Raw genomic sequence first — 25,785 nt, forward strand, 5'->3', positions numbered from 1 at the left:
CTTGTTAACTTTATGGGCTCACTTCTTACTACATTTGTTTATTCAATAAATGCTTGTTTAAAATTGTGACACCAAAATGACCAATATTCCAATAAATATAAATTTAGCCAGAAATTAGCTTATCTGTCCCCTGCCTTCACCACCACATCCTGTGTGATTTCCGACGGGCAGTACCTGAGTAAATTTAGACTGCTTTTGACTTCCATTGCATTTTCTAGTACCTTGTACCCAGGACAAATAGCCAAAGCTGAGGCTATTCTCCACTTTTATTTTAGTATTTGCGGGGCTAATATAGCTAACGAAATGGAGAATGAAGATGGTTATATGACATTGGTACGCAGGACTCGTTTCAAATCTGAGCAGAGATCTAAAGGTAAGAATATTATTTTCCTTCATTCAGAAATTAGTCTAAAATCATAGTGTTGATGGGGCTGGAGAAATGCTATGGCAGGAAGTACAGTGCTTTCCTTGCATATGGTCAACCCGTTTTGATCCCTGGCACCTCCTAGAATCCCCCAACCCGTTTTGATCCCTGGCAGCCCAGAGAATCCCCCACTGTACCCAGTAGTGATCCGTGAGCACAGAGCAAGGAGAGAGCCCTGAGCACTACTGACTGTGGCCTGAGAACAATAAAATAAAATTAATTGCAATATTCTCTTAGAAATGTTACTGTAGTTGAGCATTTTTAATTTTGAGATTTACGTAAATGGTCATCATTTGTCTGAAGTAGGCATATGTTTATAACCTAGGGTCAGAGCAGCGAAAATAAGATAATGCATCATGTCCTCCAGGTTGGAGCATTCAAAACAGCAATGCGACTGTCAAGTAAAAGAATGAAAGGAGTATTTTTACAGAAATCATTCCTCCTGCAAAAAGAAATGAATTATAGACGCAATGCTTTGGATGTGATGTCTTTACAAAGGTGCTGATTCTACTCAGGAAATGCCAGTGACATTGGTGAAAGTAAAGTTCTGAGCGTATTCATGTTTTATAGCACAAACACTTGTTTTAATGTCCGTGCATGTGTGTTTTACTTTTCACTCCAAAAATGTCATGAGATTGTTGTCCTAGCCCTTGGGAATGAGAGAAGGGAGAAGTAAAAGAAAGCTTTAGTCATCTAAAGCTTTAGGCCCATTCCATAGGGCCATTTTATCTGGGTCAAGGTGTTTTTTTTTTTTAATATTGGTGAGTCTAACAAACAACAGACCACAGACTCATGTCTAAACTCAGCCTATATTAAAAATGCCAAAACATTCCTACAGCCATAGTAACCATCTAAATAGAGATGAGATGAGTTAGATGTTTCTGGTCACAGCTGAAGTACTGTTTGTTTGTTTTTTGACTCTCATTAAGCACCTTCATTTTTTTTTCTTTTTGGGTCACATCTGGCAATGCACAGGGGTTACTCCTGACTCTGCATTCAGGAATCACCCCTGGAGGTGCTCAGAGGACCATATGGGATCCTGGGAATCGAACCCGGGTTGGCCGCATGCAAGGCAAACACCCTACCCGCTGTACTATTGCTCCAGCCCCAAGCACCTTCATTTTTTTAAGGAAAAGATTTTTTTAAAAAACAATGATTAGGGGCTGGAGCGATAGCACAGTGGATAGGGCATTTGCCTCGCATGCAGCCAACCCGGGTTTGATTCCCAATATTCCTTATGGTCCCCCAAGCACTGCCAGGAGTGATTGCTGAGTGCAAAGCCAGGAGAAACCCCTGTGCATCGCTGGGTGTGACCCCCCAAAAGAAAATAAAACAATGTTTAAAAATGAAGTGAGGGTGATAGTACAGTGGGTAGGGCCTTGCCTTACACGCATCAGATCTGGGTTTGATCCCCACATCCCATATGGTTCCCTGTGTTACACCAGGAGTGACCCCTTAGCTCAGAGTCAAGAGTAATCCCAGAACACTGCCAGTGTGACCCCGGAACAAAAGAAAAAATTAAAAATAAAAGTCAAGTGAGTCATAAGAAGAAGGTCTGAATGATCTCACTTATCTGTGATATACAGAAGGAAAACAGGAGAGAAATGCTGGGGATCAAAGGGGAGACGCCCAGATTGCCCTTAGTCCTTGACCAGAAAACAAGAACAGGGAAACACAGAAGCAGAGGGGGAGAGTGGGGAGAAATGGATAGGAGCTAGTAGAGGCAGGAGTGAGGGGACTCAAGAACGTTGGTGGTGTAGAAGTGTGGTAAATGTATGTATCTAAACGACAGAGTCAATAATACTGTCAGCATGAGATCCTACCTACAATAATCAAACTAAAAAATATGCCCCAGAGAGAATAAGACTGGGAATGGGAGGGGACCTGGGGACAATGGTGGAAAGAAATTGACACTGGTGGTGGAACATTGCATACCTGAAACAAAACTATGAATAAATAGGTAAATCATGGTACCTTTATATGAAAATCTTTTATTATAAGAAATTAAAATTTGTATTAAAAGACTAAACAGTCCTTGCAATTGTCTCATGCTCATGGTTCAGTTTCTATCAATTTCTCTCAGTATCAGAAAATAAAAGATTCTTTTCATAAGCAAATGATTGTAATATAATGAAAACTAGGATCTTTGGATTTAATGGATTTAGTTGAATCCTAAACTCCACAGAATCCGTGTGCAGCCTTGTGCACACAACACTTAGCTTCTTAAATCTTAATACTTTTATTCTCATAGAGCAAATGTGTTTTGTGATATTTTATGTAGATCTTTCACTGCTAAATCTTTTCATAATTTATAAACAACTTTGTGTTAGGCAAATAATGACGTAAAATGGGCATATAAAACAAAGGCTAATTTCTATTTGAGTTATGATGAAAGAAAGATAAGGTTAGTAGAATGCTAGGCTGTAGTTAGATACATTTCTGTGAGCTTGTTCTCACTTGCCATAAATCTGATTTGAGCTCCTGGGCTACTTACTAATAATGGAGCTGCTACTTGGCTAAAAAAGATACTGTCACTAAACCCAAACAGGAAGGTTTCCACCATAATCACTGTTGCGGGAAGATAGGATGGCATCATGCTGTATTCCTCTGTCTCTTCAAGAGAAAAGAAAAACTCGCTTAGGAGACTCAAGGTGGTGGAAGGCCTGAAATTTAATTAAGAAAAAGAAAAGGGAGGAATTGTATGTTTGGGGATGTGACCCAAGTGGGCAGACTCAAGAAATGGGAGGTGCACCCAGTGAGCTCACAGGGGGTTTTCAGACCACTTTTCATCTTGCCCATGATGCTGCTGTTTGTTTCCTAGAACGGAAGTCTTGGAGTCCAGTGGTTTTAGGGGTGTGTGTGTGTGTGTGTGTGTGTTCTTCTCAGGCTGAAAGTCCCAGCAGCAAATAGTCCCTACAGCCCTCAAGATGCTCATGTTTTGTTGAGCATTTATGGACCTAGAGATTCCACATAACAGGGCTTTGGCAGCTGGTTTGGCCCCACACACTGCCTCTGCTACCAATACATGTATTATTTATGTTAAGGACTCACACTGGACTGGAGTGATAGCACAGCGCGTAGGGCATTTATCTTGCATGCGGTTGACCCAGGTTCGATTCCTCCGTCTCTCGCGGAGAGCCTGGCAAGCTACCGAGAGTATCTCACTCACACGGCAGAGCCTGGTAAGCTACCCATGGCACATTCGATATGCCAAAAACAGTAACAACATATCTCACAATGAAGACGTTGCTGGTGCCCACTCGAGCAAATCGATGAGCAATGAGATGACAGTGATACAGTGAAAGACTCATACTGAGACTTTTTCTTTAAGGAGGGCTAGAAAGGTCGTGCAGGGGTTAAGGCACTTGCCTTGTGTGCTGCCAATTCCAATTGGATTCCTGGTCCTACAGACAATCCCAATATGTCCATTACCAGCTCTCCCAGAAATGCACCCTGAGCACAGAGCCAGGAGTAAGTCCCGAGAACCACTGGATGGGACCCCAAAACAAAGTTAATATAAGGCAAAGGAAATTGAATTCAAGTTTAAAGTTGTCAAAATTCTAGGCAAGTCATCACCAAGGCAAGACAATAGTGATCCAATTACAATTTAAATACAATGATTTCTTTTTGTTTTGACATGCTACAAAGATTTTATAATGGCATAAATCGTTATCACTGTATCACCATATCACTGTCATCCCATTTTTCATTGATTTAGTAAAGTGGGAGCCAGTAACGTCTCCATTCGTCCTAGCCCTGAGATTTTAGCAGCCTCTCCTTACTCGTCTTTCCCAACGATTGGAGGCTCTTTCAGGGTCAGGGGAATAAGACCTGTTATTGCTACTGTATTTGGCATATTGAATACGCCATGGGGAGCTTGCCAGGCTCTTCCGTGCAGGCAGGATACTCTTGGTAGCTTGCTGAGCTCTCTGAAAGCATATATATATATATATATATTCCTTTATGTTCACTCATGAGTGAGGCTCGGCCTGAGCATGTGAAAAGAAGCCTGGAGCGTGGCAGTGGTTTGGTAGTGGAGGTTGGCTGTCAGGGCTGGGTCCTTTGTGGGGGGAGGGCTCTCACCCACCCCCCTCTTGGGCATCCTTGGCACAGAGTCTGGACTCTTCATCCTAGTGGATAAGGTGAGGAGCAGGTCCTAGAATGGACCTCTCCTGAGAAGTTACCTTAGCGTCTGAGTAAGTTCTTTTTCTCATTCCCAGTTCAGGAGAGGATGGGGATGTCGCTCTGTCCTCGGTGCTGTTTCTGCTTGCTTGGGTGCAGAGACCTGGTTAGGAGACCTCCTTTAGTCCCCAAGCTCCTCCCCGAGGAAGCAACATAGGGACTGCCTGTCTGCCTTTTCCTTTCTTTTGCCTCATCACTTATGATTGAGAGTATGATGTGATTATTTGTGTGAAAAGGAAAAAACAGAAAGTATCCTTTAGTCTAGGACTGGAATAAAGTATTATAACACGATAAAATGAAAATGTAGCTAAAAATAATAGACCATTGGTATTTTCGAATTTTTAGTAAACTTAAATTCTATCATATCTAAAATGGAATATTGTCATATGTGAGAGAACATATCTTATCTCTGTAATAAAATAGTAGAAAATGTTTTTATTGCATTAAAACTTTAGGTAATACAGCAACTATAATATTTAAGTTTATGGTAGTGATGTACAAACTCCTGCACCACCACAGTGCCCATGGTCCTCCGCCACTGTCCTATATCCGCTCTGTTTGTTTTCCAAGTGAATAATCTAAAATTCACAAACAAAACTATCTCAACATTTAAGATTTGTCCTGGTGTCTGCGGTGTTACAGTCTTGTGCTCTTATGTGGATGTCTTGGGATCCTTTTCTTCATGGTGGCAGTCATTGGCCTACATTTTCGAAGTGAGTATAATTATATCTTTTTCCACTTTCAGATGTTAAACATTAAATTCTACTAGTAGTAAGGCCAGCTCCATAGAACCGCTCCAGATTACCAAGTTCAGTTGACCAGCTACATAAACTTATAAAAGGATTATATTAAGTTATAGTAATTGGACCAGAGCAATAAAACAGTGGGGAGAGTGCTTGTTTTGCCTGTGGCCAACCTGAGTACCATCTCTGGCATCTCCTATACCATGTTAGAGTGAAGATCCAGGATAACCCCTGAGGAATGTTGGGTGTGGCCCAGAAGGGAAAAAAGAAAGCATAATATATTCTGAAATAGAATGTTAATACTTTTTCTGCGGGGTTTCTGATGTAAAACTTCCAGTTAAAGGTTAGCATTCTTTACTAAAATATAATACACTTTTATACAGAGAGTATGTGCTTACTGTTATTGCAGTGAGATATAATGATTTAATACAGGTGTGTGCTAGGTCTTTTTTAAGTACCTCTTTGAAAAAATACTAAAATGGACTTCTTCACACTTTCTGAATAGTATTTACTGTGTGCATTCTGTAGTCACTCTTTTTGAAACAAATTAACCAATTCATGGTTTCTATCATTGTTTTGCATTGTAGCAATGCCTTAAAGTCATGCGTAAACTTGGCTCTAACTTGTTGAAAATGAAGGCAATCAAGCAATTTAATTTTCCCATGTAATTTTTTAAAACAGAAGAGGAAGATGATTTTACAGAGTGACCGGTAATGTGCACAGTTAGGCTGTCAAAAAGTTCTGACTGTGGCACTGTAATTGTGTATATTAACCACTCAGACCAATAGTATGCAACCACAAAGCAATTTTATTAGGGGGAAGACCACATTATGGCGGCATAGCATACAGTTCAGTTAGAGTTAAAGGGAGGGGACAGGGACACAAACCACGTAAGCCACAGGCATTAGCTAACAGAGCAGAAGTGATACTGGATATCACTTTGCACTGGACGTTCCACAGGCAAGAGGGCACACTGCTGAGCATGAGTCTTTTGGGCCTTAGGACTATGGGGACAGAATCTTCAAAGTGTCTCAATCAAGTCACTGAAATTCCACTCCCAAATTTCAATCATATTTCAGTTGTATTTATAAGACTGCAAGTTAGTTTTAATTTAGAAGTAAATATACATAGTCATGCTGTTATATGTTCCTGTATTTTGCATATCAGTTTATACTGATATTCTGATAAGTAGATACTTATATATATATATATAGTACTTATCACTGTCTTTTGCCACAAACGGTGCTTAAGTATTTGTGTTTACCCATTTTATATTATAATATTCATGCAAATAGTATTTAATTGGCCACAGTCATTACAATATCAATACCTATATCTATCTCTATATATATTTGTGTGTTCCTGGAAAGTAATTATTCAGTTGATATGTAAATAGACTATAAGCAATCTAATTTAGCAGTGGAAGGAACTACATAGAATAAAAAGAAGATTTGATGTGTCTGTGTGTGTCTGTGTGTTTGGGGTGCAACAAGAGTCTCAATTTTACAAATTGAAATTTAATAATGCAAGAATTTAGAATTGTTTTTAATACTTATAGGAATAAAAGTAGGTGTGATGAAAGTGACTAATTCTGGAGGATGGAGTCATAACCTAGATATGACTAGGAGTCATATGATATGGTATGGTCATATCCTAGATATGATTTTAGGAGTCATATCTAAAATCAAATAGTAGAGAAAAGAGATTTAGAAATTTTATGATATTTTTGTGCTAGAATTTTATTCTAATAAACTAATATTTTTATTCATTTTTAAAGGTTTATCAAATTTTTCCTTTGCACTCACTAAGGATAAAAATATGGATTTACACAAGACTGTGAATATCAGTAGTCTAGGAGGTAATGTATTTTATTATCTTTTATGTGTTGATCTGATTTGAATCAAGAGATTTAAACTTGCTGGTCATATTAAGTACTGCAAATAAAACAGTCATCTAGTTGACTTCCAACAGTTGTATGATAATTGACCCAGAAAATTTAACACAGATTGAACCAATTGTGATGGTCAATGTTCTGTGTTAGATTGACTAGGCTACATGTAATTTTCCAGATACTTAGTTAAAACACCTAGCCTTGTACAAGTACTACTTTTTAATTGAGATCTGCTGGTATTTTAAGTAAGTAGGTTTTGAGTTAAGTGGATTTCTTCTTATGATGAAGGTGGACCTTATTCAATTTAATTTCTTACAAAAATTTTCAAAAAATTCTGAAATTAGCACAATTAGCACAATTAGAGGGAATTAAGCTTCTAATCCTGAAGTATAATTCACCTGGGTCTCCAGCATGAAAGCTTCCTCTTTACCTATCTGTTAAGCTTGGACATGTTAAATATAATCCTTTGATTCTGGAAAAACCTGACCAACATATCAATTAATCACTGTCATCCCGTTTCTCATCGATTTGTTCGAGCGGGCACCAGTACCGTCTCTCATTGTGAGACTTACTGTTACTTTTTTTTGCATATCCAATACTTCACGGGTAGCTTGCCAGGCTCAGCCATGCGGGCACAATACTCTCGGTAGTTTGCCGGGTTCTCCGAGAGGGGTGGAGAAATCAAACATGGATTGGCTGTGTGAAAGGCAAAAGCCCAACCGCTGTGCTATCACTCCAGCCATTTAATCCTTTGATTCTGGAAAAACCTGACCAACATTTCAATTAATATGTTGATTGCCTCGTATAGGAGGCAATACTTTGATTGTAATCTGTTATGTGACTTTGAGGAAGTTATTTAAAGTCAGTGTGAATCATCTTCCATGCATAAATTAGGGGTGATAAGAATACCTACTTCCACAAGATTTTCTCATATTCTTAGACTTTTATATAGAAAAAATAACGATACAAATATATATTATTATTATTTTGTTTGGGTATTTTTTACATTCGTTGGCGGGAGGTGAGGGGGATAATACCTGGCAATGCTCAGGGGTTACTGCTAGCTCTGCACTAAGGAATTATTCCTGGTGGTGCTTGGGGGATCACAACGGATGCCAGGGACCAAACCCAGGTTAGCAAGATGCAAGGCAAATGCCTTAACCACTATGCTATCACTCCACCCCCCTATTTTTTTTGGAAGCCATACTTAGAAGTTTTTAGGGGTTACTTCTGGTGTGGTGCTTGAGGGTTTATTCCCACTGATGCTTGAACAATGTGCTGCTGAGAATTGAACCCAGAGTTCCTCCATACAAAACATGTGCTCCAGCTTATCTTTTGGCCTTCCATATTCCTTTAGACAGTACCAACAGTTATCAGTACACACCAATACCATCACTTACCATTTATTTTTAAATTGCTATTTATTTTTTAATTTACCATTTTTTTAAATTTACGCTAGCACGTTGTTCAATTGATATGTTGGAAATAAAAATGAGTCATGATTGTGCAGAATTTATCATATTCAGGATTTTTTCTGTCTAGAAATTTTCATACATAGAATTTTTCTCCATGGTGCCACTTACCATGCTTCTGATTTTTAATTTTATCTTCACTGTATCACTGTATCACTGTCATCCCATTGTTCATCGACTTACTCTAGCAGGTGCCAGTAACGTCTCCATTCATCCTAGCCTTGAGATTTTAACAGCCTCTCCTTGCTTGTTTTTCCCAACAATTGGAGGCTCTTTTCAGAGTCAGGGGAATAGAACCTGTTACTGTACTTGGCATATCGAATTTAGCAATATCGAATATTGAATATGCCATGGGGGCTTGCCAGGCTCTTCTGTGTGGGCAGGATAGTCTCAGTAGCTTGCCAGGCTCTCTGAGTATATATACATATATATATATATATATATACATATATATATATATGTTTCCTTTTATGATGATGTGTCGTGTGGCCGCTTTGTTTCTGCACAGTCCAGGAATATGTGTGCTCCTGTTTTAACATGCTGCACTGATCATCTGGAATACTTTTAGTATGTTTTTCAGTTATACTTTGTTGATTAGTACTTCAGTACTATAGTATCAATATCCATAATCTCACCAGTAGCTGTGGATAGTCCATCCAAAGGTAGGTAATTTTAGATGTTTTAATACAACTATATTCTGCAACAGGGAAGAGAATCTAGCTCTCCCAAATCTCTAAATAATTTGCAAATGTGAAATGTTAGAATATTCATGATTGGCATGTATTTTTTATATGGTCCTGGGGCCATGCCAAACAGTGATCAAGGCTCGCTCCTACCTTGGCACACAGGGTTCACTCCTAGTGCACCCTAAGAACAATATGGGGTGGAGGGAATTAAATCCAGGTAGCCATGTATAAGCAAGCACCCTACCACCGTACTGTCTCTCAGACTGGGATTGGCAGCTCCTCTTGCCCTGGAAAAGTGTGAGTTTCATTTTATTTGAAAGTTTATTTTAACTTTACTTTCATTTTATTTTTAACTTTTATTTTACTTTTATTATTAAGTTTATTTCTACTTTTATTCAGAAAGTTTCATTTCTGATATGGCAATATGATTGGGCATTAAGTCAATACAACTTAGGAATGAAAAGGGGAGAGGCAGGAGGGACACAGGGGCCATTGGTGGTGGGAAATGTACACTGGTGAAGGGACAGGTATTGGAACACTAAATGACTGAAACCCGATAATAAACAACTTTGTAACTGGAAAAAAAAAAAGGTATTGGGTCAAAAATAAATAAATAAAATAAAAATACAAAAGAGAAAAAAGAATGAAAAGAAAGAGGGATTTTATATATTAAAAATTAGTCCTATTTTAATATTCTTTTTTCTGGTAACATCTACTTTACTCTTTTACTTGTCTTAGCTAAAATTACTACTGTGATCTCCAAGGCTGAACGTTTAGAAATGTCTTGTGGGGAACTCATAAGCAATGCTCAGGATGCCCAGAGAGTCCAGCTAACTGGGTAGTTGGCTCAATACAAGGGCCTGGAGATAATTTGTTGTTCAGTCTCAGAAGTGTCTAGAATACCCAGGGCTACACTGGACATTCTAGAGGTCTCGAGGGCTATTCCCAGAGATAACCCCAGGAATACTGGGATCAAAATTATACTAGGATCAAAATCAGACTGCGTCAGGCATCTGTACTATCTCCCATTCCTTCTCAAAGGTTTAGACTCATATATAGCAAAATAAAGTATCAGTCTACCAATGAAAAAATATGACATGCTCTTAATATCAGGATATTCAATACATATATACACTCAACTCTCAGCAATTAGTCTATGGTCACAGAGCTACACAGTCACTGTCACTGTCATCCCGTTGCTCATCGATTTGTTCGAGCAGGCACCAGTAACGTCTCTCATGGAGAAACTTATTGTTACTGTTTTTAGCATATCCAATACTCACGGGTAGCTTGCCAGGCTCTGCTGCGAAGGCTCGATACTCTCGGTAGCTTGCCGGGCCCTCCGAGAGGGGCGGAGGAATCGAACACTGGTCGGCCGTGTGAAAGGCAAAAGCTGAACCACTATGCTATCGCTCCAGTCAACAGAAATATTATAGGCATGTAGAGACATAGAGATAGAGCGTCAGCTCGGCATGGACAATGGGTCCTTTATGACCCAGGGACACCTAGTCTCAGTTGGCAGACATGGCTTGGGTGAAAGTCTCATTCCTATGTGGGAAGATCATTGGGCATTACGTCAATACAACTTAAAGAATGAAAAAGGAAATGAAACTTTCCTTCATAACTAAGGAAACTGGTAATAAAAAGCAAATGAAGGTGAAAGTAGGGCCAGTCGCGCAATGGAAAAGAAGGTGAAAGTATCCAACACAATGAGATAAGTTATAGTATAGAAAGTCATGTCACAGAAGTGATATGTAGAAATCACTCTCAAGAAATGTAGAGCCAGATAATGAATGAACAAAAACAACAAACTTTCATTTTTTCAGTCAGAAATTGGAATAAAAATTATTTTATGTTTATTTCCGATACTTATAAAGGCCAGAATTCAAAAACTTTGTTCTTCCCTCTGTTTTTTTCCACAAGCCTTGCTCTTAGTCCAGGAAATATACAAATTAATCAAGGTATCTTAGTTCTCTTCTGCTAGTAGAGATAATTTTAAATGACAAAAAAAATAGCTGGCAAAAATTTATTTTTCAGTTCATCACATTTGTTATCATTTATACTTTCTCGTTGATGACAGATAATTAATACTGTTTCTACATTTCATTTAGAAAAAGAGTCAACATGCCCAAATGAGTGGTTATTGAGCCAAGGTAAATGTTACAGGTTTTCAACTTCTCCGAAAACCTGGAACAAGAGTCAACACGATTGTTTAAATCTACAATCACATTTGCTGGTGATTCAAACTCCAAAGGAGCTGGTAAGGAAGGGTCTAAGTGACCCAGGAAGAATTGCTCTGTGCAGGGATGTGTGGGGTGAGGGAGGGGTGTGTGTGAGTGTGCGTGCGTGCGTGTGTGTGTGTGTGTGTGTGTGTGAGCGCACGCGTGTGTTCATGTATTGTGGTGGGAGCAGAAGTGAGAAAGAAGTTGTTTTAGAAAATGTATTAGTCATAATATAATTACTGTTCATGAAAATAATATTTTGAAAGAAATTAATTTTGCTATTTAATTTATGTCTGGCATAATTACTTATAAAATGCATTGCATATTTTTTAAAGGGCTGGAGCGATAGCACTGCAGGTAGGGTGTCTGCCTTGCATGCATCTAACCCGGTTCAATTCCTCCGCCCCTCTCGGAGAGGCTGGCAATCTACCGAGAGTATCTCCCCTGCACGGCAGAGCCTGGCAAGCTACCGTGGCATATTTGATATGCCAAGAAAACAGTAACAACAAGTCTTACAATGGAGACGTTACTGGTGCCCGCTCGAGCAAATCAATGAGCAAGGGGATGACAGTGACAGTGATGTAAATAAGCAAACACACTGTCTCCTCCATAGGAATTTGTACAGAAGAATTTGAAACCTGGACATCCTGGTTGGATCGGACTACATGTTAGTGAGGTCCAAGGAAACCAATGGATGTGGATAGATGAGCAACCTTTTGTGGAACAAAATAGGTGAGTAGTTTTTGAGGAGGTGGGATGATGGGAAGTATGTTTTTGTTGTAGAAATATATTTTTAATTCAAGAATAAGATTTCTTGCCTTTCAGTCTCTTTTCTTTTTTCTTTATTTTTTCTCTTTTTTAAAGTTTCTCATTTTTTATTTTCCTCTCTTTCTCTTAAAATCTTCACTAGCACAGAGAAATGGGGATAGAAAATCTTCATCATCGCACCCACTTATTTCCAGTTTGCACTCTTTGTAGAAGAATTTCCTATGTAAGTTTGGCTGTTGGAAGCTTTAAGATATTCGGTCATTAATTAAAAATCAATGTGCTTATGTCTATCTTTCAGCTTTGCAATAGTTGGACCAAGGGAAAACATGAACTGTGCTGTCATAACAGGAAGCAGTATATATTCTGAAGACTGTAACTCCAACTTTTTTGGCATTTGCCAGAGAAAAGCCATTTAAACAACAAAAACAAATGTATCCATTTAAAGTATGAATGTCAACAGTTCTTATCTTTCTGTAGAATATAAATTTATTCCTTTTTACTACAAATAAATATGCGCACAGAAATACTTCAAAATAAAAAAACACACTTTTAAATAAGAAAACATAGTTTTTTATGCTTCCAATGTCTAAAAAAATAATTAAACTTCACTGTATCACTGTATCACTGTTATCCCGTTGTTCATCGATTTACTCGAGTGGGCGCCAGTAACATCTCTATTCATCCCACCCCTGAGATTTTAGCAGCCTCTCCTTACTCATTTTTCCCAATGATTGGAGGCTCTTTTCAGGGTCAGGGGAATGAGACCTGTTATTGTTACTGTATTTGTCATATTGAATATGCCATGGGTATAGCTTGCTGAGCTTGCCAGGCTCCGCCCATGTGGGCGGGATACTCTTGGTAGCTTGCCAGGCGCTGCCAATAATAATAATGATAATAATGACGATGATGATGATGATGATGATGATGCCAATAATGATGATGAATCGTTTCACTTTTAATCATGGGTACTCAGGACACAAATCTCTTACAAATTCTCCATGGCTTCTCCAGAAAATAGCCGTGTGTGTGTGTGTGTGTGTGTGTGTGTGTGTGTGTGTGTGTTTGGGTCACACCCAGCGATGCACAGGGGTTACTCCTGGCTCATGCACTCAGGAATTACTCCTGGCGGTGCTCGAGGGACCCTATGGGATGTTGGGGATTGAACCCAGGTTGCCCGAATGTTTTGTTTAAATCCCCATGTAGATATTCAAAAAATTATGATAGTTTAGGTAATATGGTCTTAATATTGGTAATATTTATAATTTTAATATACCTGATTACTGCATCTCATCAAAGTACCCAGGAAAAACACTTGCCCACTGTCCTAATGTAACTTCTGTTCCATCTTTTCATAGCTCCAACCCCTACTGTCCCCTCCACCCACTGGCCTGAATACACACGCTGCTTGGTAATCTGTTTTATTATCTAGAAACAGGGTTTGTTAGTATTTAATGCTACTAATTTGTTTGTTTCTCTATATACCAGAGAATAGTGCAAACCATGTTTTACATAACAACATTAAACCATCCAGTTACATGTGGTTTTAATCTTTTGAGTTCAACTCCTGACATAAGGTCATGTCATTTCTTTATTCTTGTAGTAGGCCAATTTCCTGCATTATTAACAGTTTTCAATATTTTTCACCGAGAAATCAAACTCCAAACAATAATGAAGTACTCAGGCAATATAAGGTCTTTATTTGAAATAATTCATGATTTTTAAATGTGATTACACACACACACACAAAAAAAAAAACAAAAAAAAAAAACAAAAAATGGGGCCGGAGCGATAGCACAGCGGGTAGGGCGTTTGCCTTGCACGCGGCCGACCCGGGTTCGATCCCCGGCATCCCATATGGTCCCCCAAGCACTGCCAGGAGCAATTCCTGAGTGCAAAGCCAGGAGTAACCCCTGAGCATCGCCGGGTGTGACCCAAAAAGCAAAAAAAAAAAAAATGTGATTACACAATACATCAATCTATATTAACACTTGTATTTAAGTATTAGTATTTAATATTACATAAATATGAGCATTAAATATTGATAATTATCTCCCCTTCTTTACAAACAAAATTTCACAAGTTGTATTATTTTTCTCTTTCACTTAGAAGAATGCATTTCAAGATCAACACAGAAATGCAACTTACATTCATAATTTCAACAGTTTATGTCCACTATGTATGTAAGTTGGTTATTTAACTCCTTCATGAACTTTCCTGTGCTTCATTTCCGGTGACAGCAGGAATTTTTACTTCCTACTAACTATGAATTAAAAAATGAAATGGATGATAGACTACACTGTTAAACTAATACAATAGCAACCATGGTCCCGCAAGAAAAATAAAGCATAATATAAATCAAGCAAACGAGCTCAAATCAAATTTTAATGTAAGTATTATATGCAATGGCATTCAAAACTCATTAAAATTTTTTATGTGACATCATGAAGCAAGCGCAATTAAAATAAGTCACGCTCAGTACCACACTGACATTGGCCAGGTAATTTACATGCAAATATAGTGTCATATAGAACATTTATGCATGAGCCAGGAGTGACCCCTTTTCATTGCTGGGTGTGACTCAAAAAGCAAAAAGAAAAAAAATAGCAATGCAATCACAGTGTGACCTCAAAGTATCAATTGTACTGTTGCTTAAGAGCCAATCAGTTGAGGGACATAGTGACAGGCACGCAAAGAGCTTTGAGCTTTATTAGTAATAACTCAAATGGCCATGGCTCACTCTTTTCCTCAAAGGAACCACCTTGTCTATGTTGTCACTGGAAGAAGTTTTTACAGAGAAAGAGAATAGAATATATGGATGAAAAACAATAGTAACATTCTCTTCTGGGCTGGGGAAGAAAACTAATTTTAGGGTGTATTCTTCTCCTCTATTACATTTTAGATTTGCTGCAAATCCACAGTAGATCAAGATGGCCCATGGAACTCTGCACTCCGTCAGCATTCAGAAAAGCAAACAATCCATTTCCCCTAATTTCAAACCTGAAAACAAACAATTAAAATTGATTTGGGAACCATCTATAGATAAAATGAAAATTAAATTAGTAATAAATTAGTAATAGTGATTTTTTTGTTTTGGGTCACACCCATCGATCTCAGGATTTACTCCTGGCTCTGTGCTCAGGACCCAATTTATTACTGTACTGGGATATTCTTCCAGACCCAAGAATAGTGATTTTAAGTGTAGTTATTATCACTACACTCCAGAACATCTTTAGTCAACGTTATGTTAAGTTTTGAAAGTACTGAATAAGATTTACGGTCATTTGATTCTTTTGAAATATTCTGGGATAAAGTCAAAGAGACTAAGTATATCCCCCCTTTTAATGACAATTACATTCCTTTTTCCAGTAAGAATTTGCTCTGTCGTATACATTTCAATACGTCCCTGTGGCGTATTCGATATGCCAAACACAGTAACAACAAGTCTCAGAATGGAGACGTTACTGGTGTCCATTCGAGCAAATCAATGAGCTATGGATGACAGTGACAGGGGTTGGGGAACTGGGAGGTAGCCCACACTCAGTAGTCTCAGGGGATTATGCAATGCAAGTGCCTAAATTCCAGCTCCAAGATCTCTTAACTCTTAACTCTTACTTATACCTTGTATAAGTACAGGTAGTTAGAAAAAGGTACTCACACTGCACAGATTTGCAGTTTGTTTGATAGTGAATGTAACTTCCAAAGGGGCACTCATAAACTGGACACACAAAATCAAAATAAAGTGGAGTAAAAATAGGAATGGAAAAATTCCCCTTGTGCATTTGGAAAGGTAAGTGCAAGTTTAGTTGCTGAAGGCTTGCTTTAGTGCAAGTGGCCTGTCACAGGTAGAGACTCAGAAAGTAATTGCACAGGACAAACTAGGAAAATTTCTGAATAGCAGCACAGCTCAAGTTGATTTTAAAATGTGCACAGCAGAATAAGTAATTTCCTACTAAATTTGAAACTTACAAATCATTGAATGTGGTGCCATTGGTCCATTTCCAAGGCCCGCCTTCTTCTCTGCTCAGGCCAATCCAGTGCATAGCAGTTCCTGTATGATTCTTCAGAAGTTCCTTCCACCCAAAAAGAATAATAAATTAGGGCATTATCAACCATGTAAGATTTAGAGTACATTGCAGAACAAATTTTTAATCTTGATCATCTTGTGTAAACTTTTTACAACTTGCATTCTAATCTGCATGCCCTCAGACTTCTTACAGAAAGTCACACCACTTACATAGAGAGGTGTTTAGATTATAGTTTTTTCAGAAAAGTTTTTATTTTCCTCTTTCTCTTTGTAAATATCTCTCAAAGGTAAGTAACTTCTATCATGCCATAGAAACTCTCTGAGCTACTAATTATCATTGAAAGTAACTTCTGTCTCTCAAATGAGTATTGCCAAGGAAAACAGACTTAATGTCTTTCAAGTTTTGTGTTGGTTTGTTCATTTATGGGCCATGCCTAGGCATTTCTCATATTTATTCCTGACTCTTGCACTCAAAGATCATTCATGCCAGGATGCAGGAACCATTTGGGATGCTGGGATTGAACCTGGGCTGGCCTTGTGCCAAGCAAGCACCCTATTGATCCAGTCTTTATTTCAAATTGTGATGATTTAAATTTGCAGAGTGGTTGACAGAGACTACAAACTAATATGATGCTCTATTTTTGTTGGATAAAATCAGAAACTCAGCAGTTCATACAAAATTGTTCAAGGGATCCTGCAATATGGGGTATGGAACACAATACTGAGTGATCTCTCTACCGCCAACACTGCATATTTTAAAAGTGACAGAGAACTAATGCTTATATTTTCTTTTCTGTATAAGTCTTATCCCAAAAACATAGAGAAGGGATTTCAAGGAGAAAGATACTTGGTAAAAAGCATAAGTAATGGTTGAAATAGAAAAACTCATCAGGCAGTATTTTGAGAAGACACCAGTTTAAGATGGTGCTTGCTATTATGTATTGTTTCCTTTAACCAGAAATTAAACTAACTTCTAAAATAATATCACCTATAGTAATAAAAGATATTGAGAAATGGGTTTCCTCTCTCTTCTATTGGCTTCCTGTTCAATAACAGGACCATTAACTTATTGTCCAGTTTTTTCAGCAAGTAAAGTGCTTCCCTTCACTATGTCCTGGTATCCAAGGCCTATTTTTCCTTTTTTTATTTCTTCCAGTTAGTTTCACATTGTCCCTATAACTACTTCACATCCTCAACTCTAAATTGCAAGAACAAAAAAATTTTTGTTTCCTGTGTTTCTCTAGACTATGCTTGTAAAAATGTAAAGATAGGGGTTTGGAGCGATAGCACAGCAGGTATGGTATTTGCCTTGCACGTGGCTGACCTGGGTTCAATTCCCAGCATCCCATATGGTCCCCTGAGCACCGCCAGGGGTAATTCCTGAGTGCAGAGCCAGGAGTAACCTCTGTGCATTGCCAGGTGTGACCCAAAAAAGAAAAGAAAAAGAATGTAAAGATATTCGAGTCAACCTGCTTTATAGCCTAAGAACATTGTAGCAAGTCTCTTGGCTCAATAAAATTATAACACTTATAGCACTCTCATCCCCTTGTTCAGAGATTTGCTCTGTTGAAGACCAGTAACATTTCCATTGTTACTGTTTTTGGCATATGGAATTCTCCACAGGTAGCTTGCCAGGCTCTGCCTTGTGGCGGGATTCTCTCAGTAGCTTGCCGGTCTCTCTGAGAAGGACGGAACCATCGGACCAGGGGAGGCAACATGCAAGGCAAACACCCTACCTGCTGTGCTATCACTCAAAATTATGCATTGTGATTAATGGTAAAACATTACTAAATTACCAGAGTTCAAATCACAGTTTAACAATACAAGACTGTTTGCTAATGGCTGAGCTATAGAACATATTTAAAAGATGGCTCAATTTATGTTTATATTTATGTTTCATTGCTCTTTAAAATCAGCCTAGTTAAATAAATTCTTCATAGACATTGTTGAAGATCTCATTAATTTTATAGTTGCTGTACTTGGAACACGGTTTCACTTAAATTACAATGGAGTTTTGATTTAATATTTTTATAGAAGCATTTATTCTCTCTATAAAAGGGTGTTGAGATGATTTCTTACCATTTCCTCTTTAGTATCAATATGAGCAAGCTCTGAACCTTTTGAATGGCAAAACTCTTTGCTGGCTGTCCAGTTTTTGGTTTCACCATATAAATTGAAACACTTCTCTTTAGTTTCAATCCCCAAACACGGATTTGTTTCTGGAGTCTTTAGTGTCACTATCACTGCAAATGCTGCAAAAAGAAAATAGTGTTTTAAGTGTAAAAATGTTTTTACAAATTCTGTGAATTGATTTTATTGCCACTATCTGTTTCCTAAATTTAGTCATGCTACCTATAAGGAAGATCTTTTAGTGGTGAGGCAGTCTTTGTTTTATATTTTATTCTGATCTCTATTTTGACAGATAAAACCACTAGTCACACATGATATAGATAGATAGATAAATAGATAGATAGATACACACATACATACATACATAGTTACATAGATACATAGATAGATGTGTGTATATGTATATACATACATATATGTACTGCCATCCTACAAAATACAATGAAAGAAATTTAGCAGTCAAGGAAGAGAGCTCAAGATGATTTTTTTTAATAGTGCTTAAAATCTGGCCCTTAAATAAGAACAAGGTTACTGAAAAACAATCAGGATGCTGCTTTGAAATCTTAGAGCTCTCCCTGCCAAGGAAGTGGTGGAAAAAGCCACTTTGAAACTAGGAGCATGCAAAAGTTATATACATTTAGGGGGTTGGGAAGATGGCTCAAAGGTCTGGAAAGCATGCTTTGTACATAGAAGGCCTGGGTTCCATTTCTGATACTGTCCCCTGAGCACCACAGGGAATATCCTATGAACACTGAGCCAGGAGTAGGCCCTAATTTCCCAAAACAAAGCAGAAAAGTTACATACTTTTTGTATGCTTGCTTTTGGCACTATACCTGGCAATTCTCAGGGCTTACTCCTGGCTTTTTACTCAAAGGTCACTCCGGGTGGGGCTCTGGGGACCATATGGGGTGAGGAGATTAAATCCCGATTGGCTGAGTGGAAGGCAAGTGCTCTACCTGTTGTACTATCACTCTGGCCGCATTTCCATTTTCATACTTTGTGGGCAAACTCAAAAACCCATAAATTGTACTCCTAGGTACATAGTCTAAGGAAAATTATTGTATGATCAAAAAAATTTTTTTTTTGGTTTTGGGCTATACCCAGTGGTACTTAGGGCTTACTCCTGACTCTATGCTCAGTGATCACTCCTGGCGGTAGTTGGAGGATCATATATGCGACCAGGGACAGAACCCGAATAGGATGCATGCAAAACAAGCACTCTATCTGTTGTATTATGGCTCTTATCTCCAAATATGTATTAAGTATAAAGATTAATAATTCTTAAATTCTGAAGGAAATTGGGGAATTAGATTTAAATACATGAAATAATGTCATTTACATTGCATATGTGCCCCAGGAGGAAACAACAAAAATATTCGAGTTTTCTATTCATAATATAATAAATGACAGCTAGAGTGTCCAACAGAATATGTTTTTAAATATTCAATGGAGTGCTTCACAGCAAAGTAAATGAAGATGCTACCACTACAGGGCCAGAGTGATAGTACAGCAGGTAGGGTTTTGCCTTGCATGAACCTGACCCAAATTTGATCCCTTGCATCACATATGGTCCTCCTAGCACCACCAGGAGTAATTTCTGAGAGCTAGGAGTAACCCATGAGCATTGCTGAGTGTGGCTTGCAAACAAATAAAAACCCTACAACCACATATTCAGCAGAAACTAATCTCACAAAAAATAATTTTGAGAGAAATTATGAGGTAATATATATCTCATGATTCTATTTATATTAAGCCACAAAAGAGACAAGTAGAAATCTTTGGGTGGTGAGGCCAGGGACCACATCTGGCAGGGCTCAGAGTTTACTCCTTGCTCTGTGCTCAGGGAGAGTCTTTAGGGACTCTCTATTGTGGTGCTAGTGATTGAACCTAAGTCAAACTTGTGCGAGGCTAGCACCATACCCACAGAACTGTATTTTTAGCCCGAAAGAAAATATTTTGCATACATAGTAAATTAAAATTTAGTAAACAGTGGTATAGATGTCATGACAGTGGTTCCGGATATAGGAGAGAGGGATACAAGATTAAGGAGAGCACCTAGTGGCCTAAGATATAGTAACAGTGAAGTGGGTGCTTGCCCTACACGCTGCTAACCCAGATTTGATCCCCAGCATCTCATGGTTCCCTGAGCACCACCAGGAATAATTCCGAGTGCAAAGCCAGGATTAACCTCTGAGCATCTCTGCATGTGGCTCAAACCATCCTCACCCCACAAAAAGAGAACATCTAAAAGTCTGCCTTGTAGGCTATTTGAAATGTTACATTTCATTTACCAATATTTAAGATGAATCTTAAACCTCAATAACTAGTGTCAGAAATGAAAGTTTATCTTCCTAGAAATGAAAATATTATTGACAAGAGAGAACAACCAAGGTATGACAATACAGTGAAATACCAGAGTTAGTAAATCATATGTTCCATTTCATCAATATTAAGTACATTCTAGAAGCTCGGATAATGGTGAATTTATTTCTATGCTCATTGGGCTGGAGCAATAGCCTAGTGGCTAGGGCGTTTGCCTTGCATGAGGCCGACTTGGGTTCGATTCCTCCGCCCTTCTTGCAGAGCCTGGCAAGCTACTGAGAGTATCTCGCTCTCATAGTAGAGCCTGGCAAGCTACCCGTGGCATATATTGCCAAGAACAGTAACAAGAAGTCTCACAATGGAGATGTTACTGGTGCCTACTTGAGCAAGTTGATGAGCAATGGGATGACAGTGACAGTGACAGTGATTGTTTTGGAAGTGTACTACTTTAGGGTTTTAGTTAGGTTCAGATTAATCAGAATAAGATAGCTTCTTTATTCCAAATGTTTGAACAAGCTATTATAACAAGTGAAATCACAAATAAAGATTCAAGTGTAAAACCAATTGCAAATTCTTCTCTCCTTACTTTGCCATGTAATATACAGTACTGAATTTAACTTGCCACAGTCAGGTAATGGATTGCATTCAGCTTCAAAGTTAAAAAAAAGTGCCTGAATTAAAAGTCTTTCATATAGAAAGCCATTTGTATAAATTTTATCTTCTATATCTTCACAAATAACATTGAGCTTCCAGTAGTGACAAATAAAATTGTTAGGAAGAGGATTACCAGAACTCTTAAGAATGTTAAGGAAAATAAAAATCATAGTGTAAATCATTACTAGTGTTAAAATTTACTAGCAAAGTACACATGCAGAAAATCAAGATGTGAATATTGTTAAATCATGATTCAAGAATTATAATCTGATCTTTTATAAAACAAAAAGAATAAAATTCACATATTCTTTTTATAATATTTTCATTTTATCAAAGAACATATTGCAATAAATTACTATGATTATGTCATTTTTATTTTAATAAATGTTTCACAGAGCAAATATCAGTAATATAACATCCTTAACCCAAAAGAACTTAGAAATACTACAATTATAGATTCAGTGATACATGGTGTTTAAAATGTCAAGAATTAGAGTCAGACAAATGAGTTCATTTCATAATTTAGTTTTTGAACAGATAATGTAGTCACTTATTTCTCTTTTTATTGGTAAATATATTTCAAGATTATACATGTTTCATCAATTTTGATACTTGAATATATTTTGTCATTTATATTTTTGTTACTTGTCTTAAATCCATGTTACTTTTTGCAATACTTCTTTAACTTCTACAATTGCTCTCAATATGCATTACTTCTTTAACTTCTACAAATGCTTTCAATTTTTAAAAAGATAGCTCTTATTATTTTATTGTATATGATATTTGTGATTAATTTTCTCAAATATAAATAATTCTTATTAAATAGAGGGACTCCGCGCTCGGGGTGCTCCAGAGTAGGTTGGGTGAAAACCCTCCCCACCCCAAGGGACCCAGTCCTGGCAGCTGACCTCCACTACCTAACCGCCACCATGCTCTAGGCTGCTTTCTGGAGGAAAATTATTATTTTGACACATTATAAGATACTTTCTACCCATTTTCCATAATTGCCACACCATATTTGATGGAGTTCAGACAGTAGTCAACAAATAAATATATATATATACATATACATATACATATACATATACATATACATATACATATACATATACATATATGTATAACGAGAGCCTGGCAAGCTACCAAGAGTATCCCACCCACATGGGCAGAGCCTGACAAGCTTGGCAAGCTACCCATGGCATATTCAATATGCCAAAAACAGTAACAATAGGTCTCATTCCTCTGACCCTGAAAGAGCCTCCAATTGTTGGGAAAGACAAGTAAGGAGAGGCTGCTAAAATCTCAGGGCTGGGAGGAATAGAGATGTTACTGGTGCCTGCTCGAGTAAACTGACAAAGAATGGGATGACAGTGACAGTGATACAGTGATTAAATAGAGAATATGATTGCATTTAAAAACTTTGAGTCTTTAAAGAGAAGGAAAGAAAGTGATACTGCCTGGTAAACTGATTTTCTCTACAGAAAATCTTTTAATACTTCAGAACTAAGAGATCTATCATAAAGTAAGCTTTTGAATTAACTCACTCACCTGTGCAAATGACCACAAATAGAATGGCAAGTGAAGCACTTACAACAATGCATCTTTTCTTCCACAACTTAGTCACCTTATCACACGAGACTGTTTTCCACATACTTGAATGAGCCACATCCGTAGTAAATCTGTGGGAAAAGCCAGGTCCGTAGGACTCATGACTGAAAACTTCAAGCTCAACAGAGTTGGGAATGGGTGATGATCCCCCATCTTCCTGTGTTTTCAGCGGCTTGGCAGTCATGCCCCCAAACTGCCTCTGGCACCATATAATCTTATTAGTGGCCATTTATTTTTTAGGACAGAGACTCAACAATAAATCTGTCGGAAGAGAGCACAGAATGACACTCCATAGAAATGCCTCCAGACCCCATGCCAGGCTGTCTTTTCCAAGGCAACCCAGAGCAGGGCACGTGAGTTCCCCTCCCTGCCCTGACAGGCCCTGGGAGCCTAGAACCTCCAGAACTCAATCCCACCATGCTCACAGCCGTTCTCCACATGTTCGGACAAGTTTCACCCCTGAGTGAATCTATTCCTGTACATATTATACTTTATACCACCAATATACCAAGAGCAGTGCACCACATTTGATTGGGTTTAAAGTAGAAGGCAACAAATCATAGGGGGAAATATATTTATAGAGCTATAGATATAAGCACACAGGGCTCAACCTTTAACAACATGTTACTAATCTCTTATAGAAGCATTTGAGAGAGAGAGAGAGAGAGAGAGAGAGAGAGAGAGAGAGAAAGAGAGGAGAGATGTCTGCCATGGAGCCAGGTTGGGTTGAGGTGTGGCTTGGGAGAGGTGGGGGGAAGAAACTGGGGACACTGATGCTGGAAAATTGCACTGATGGAGGAATGGGTTTTGAAACATAGTGTGAATTAAACTCAATCATGAATAGCTTTGCAATGCTCTACCTCGTGGTGATTAAATAAAAATAAAAAAATTAAAATAAGATTACAAATGTTTTGGTGTTTTATTTTTCTAGGACTGACATAACAAGATACCATAGATTGGAAAGCTCTAATATAGACATTTATGTCACATTTACGAAGGATAAGGTCTGAATTTAAGACAGCAGAGGGCTGGTTCAATGTCAGGGCTGTGTGGTAGGAGTCTGTTTAAGATAATTTCCTTGCTTGTTCACATCAGATTGACATAGCATTCTTTTAGAATATTCCCTTCACATTATAATCCATATTGCATTGCATAATCATTGTATGCCATTTTTATTTGCAAAACAGTAAAATGCAACTATTATGTGAAATTTCTACAAAGTTGTGTCAATATTACTTTTATTTTTTTATTTTTTGTCTTTTAAAAATTATCTATTCATTTATTTATTTTTACAAAGTTATTTATGATTGATTGGATTTCAGTCATGCAGTATTCTATCACCTGTCCCTCCACCAGTGTACATTTCCCAGCACCAGTGTCCCTTCCCTCCCATCACCCGCTACCCTCCATACTCTGTCTGCCTGTATGGCAGGTGCTTTTCTTCTCTCTCTCTCTCTCTCTCTCTCTCTCTCTCTCTCTCTCTTTTATCCTTTTGGGCACTCTGTTTTACAATATTGATACTGAAAGGTTATCTAGAATATCCCATCCTTACCTTTAATCCTCAGCTTTTGTCCAGCATGATCATTCCCAGCTATTATTGTCATACTGGTCTCTTCTTTATCTCACCTAACCTCAGCCCCACACACACTTGTGGTTGGTTCCAAATATTGACCAGCCCTCCTAATCTCTGTTTTCCCTGGCCATGGATATTAGTCTTCTGCTATATTATAAAGGGAAATCTCCCTGAGCACCTACTGTCTGGAGACCCAGCTCCAGACACTTGGGGTGTGACCCCCAACTCAGGCTCTGCTGGATTGGTGGCTGCAGCCCACCCAGAGTGTCCAGACCTCGAATGGTAGCGGCCTCGGCCTGACCTGGTTCTGAGGTGGCCGCTCCTGGCATGGCCACTGGGGCCCAGGGAACACAGCATCCCCAGCAGGTCAATCTGGACCCGTGGAGTGAGGGCATCAGCAGCCTGATGGTGCCTTCAAACTCCCTGATACCCCAAATTCACTGATGTGGCTTTGGCCAGACTTCAACAACTCAGGACCAAGTTTGCCGAGAAATTAAACCACCAAAAGTTAGATATGTGGGAGCCATGCCCACAAACCATCTCCAGCTCAGCCACACAAACTCATTTGTGGGTCTTGCTTTAGAGAACCATAAATAAATCTTGTATCACTGTATCACTGTCATCAATTTCCTCGAGCGGGCACAGTAACATCTCCATTCATAGCCCTGAGATTTTAGCAGCTTCTCTCTACTCATTCTTCCCAGCCGTGCCACATTGGAGGCTCTTTCAGGGTAAGGGAATAAGACCCATCATTGTTACTGTATTTGGCATATAGAATATGCCACAGAGAGCTTGCCAGGCTCTGCCGAGTGGACAGGATGCTCTTGGTACCTTGCCAGGTTCTCCGAGAGGGTGAACTAGGCTATAAGAGAGCTGTGGGTATGTGAACTTTTAAGATGAAATAGACAAAGGCAGTTTTCAAACAGTCTAAGAGATAAAAAAAAAACTGCTGTTAATTTCAGACCGACATAAGGCTGAACAGACCCAGGAAGATTGGAGGGGAGCACCTGGTGCCCACCCAAACAGAGTCCCTGGCAACTATTTGCTCCCACAATCTAAAATTGTGCCATGCCCCAACTCAGACTC

The 25,785-nt window shown here is 38.5% G+C and overlaps 2 protein-coding genes across 2 annotated transcripts; one reads left to right on the forward strand and one right to left on the reverse strand.

Annotated features, from left to right (window-relative positions):
• The first annotated feature begins 284 nt into the window (after window positions 1-284).
• Window positions 285-12,804, forward strand: KLRF2 (killer cell lectin like receptor F2). The gene is made up of 6 exons (XM_055118647.1): window positions 285-373; window positions 5,221-5,319; window positions 7,127-7,207; window positions 11,510-11,658; window positions 12,234-12,352; window positions 12,687-12,804. The coding sequence occupies exons 1-6, from the start codon at window positions 304-306 to the stop codon at window positions 12,802-12,804; spliced, it is 636 nt and encodes a 211-aa protein (XP_054974622.1). The 5' UTR covers window positions 285-303.
• A 2,472-nt stretch (window positions 12,805-15,276) lies between these two features.
• Window positions 15,277-23,310, reverse strand: LOC129399155 (C-type lectin domain family 2 member A-like). Its single transcript, XM_055118446.1, has 4 exons — window positions 23,067-23,310; window positions 18,492-18,664; window positions 16,355-16,458; window positions 15,277-15,385 (listed from the first exon to the last, which is right to left on the reverse strand). Exons 1-4 carry the CDS (start codon window positions 23,308-23,310, stop codon window positions 15,277-15,279), a joined length of 630 nt encoding a protein of 209 aa, XP_054974421.1.
• Window positions 23,311-25,785: the final 2,475 nt, after the last annotated feature.

This window comes from Sorex araneus, chromosome 10 (assembly GCF_027595985.1).
Source record: "Sorex araneus isolate mSorAra2 chromosome 10, mSorAra2.pri, whole genome shotgun sequence".
NCBI classification, from domain to species: Eukaryota; Metazoa; Chordata; class Mammalia; order Eulipotyphla; family Soricidae; genus Sorex; species Sorex araneus.

Bases quoted from the DNA above. Each gene is read 5' to 3' on its own strand.
- KLRF2 (XM_055118647.1), top strand. From the start codon at position 304: ATGGAGAATGAAGATGGTTATATGACATTGGTACGCAGGACTCGTTTC. The intron at 374-5,220 runs GTAAGAATATTA...TCAACATTTAAG, and splicing joins ATCTGAGCAGAGATCTAAAG to ATTTGTCCTGGTGTCTGCGG. The intron at 12,353-12,686 runs GTGAGTAGTTTT...TCTATCTTTCAG, and splicing joins CCTTTTGTGGAACAAAATAG to CTTTGCAATAGTTGGACCAA.
- LOC129399155 (XM_055118446.1), bottom strand. From the start codon at position 23,310: ATGACTGCCAAGCCGCTGAAAACACAGGAAGATGGGGGATCATCACCC. The intron at 18,665-23,066 runs GTGAGTGAGTTA...TTCTTTTTGCAG, and splicing joins ATTTGTGGTCATTTGCACAG to CATTTGCAGTGATAGTGACA. The intron at 16,459-18,491 runs GTAAGAAATCAT...TTTGGGTGGAAG, and splicing joins TTGATACTAAAGAGGAAATG to GAACTTCTGAAGAATCATAC.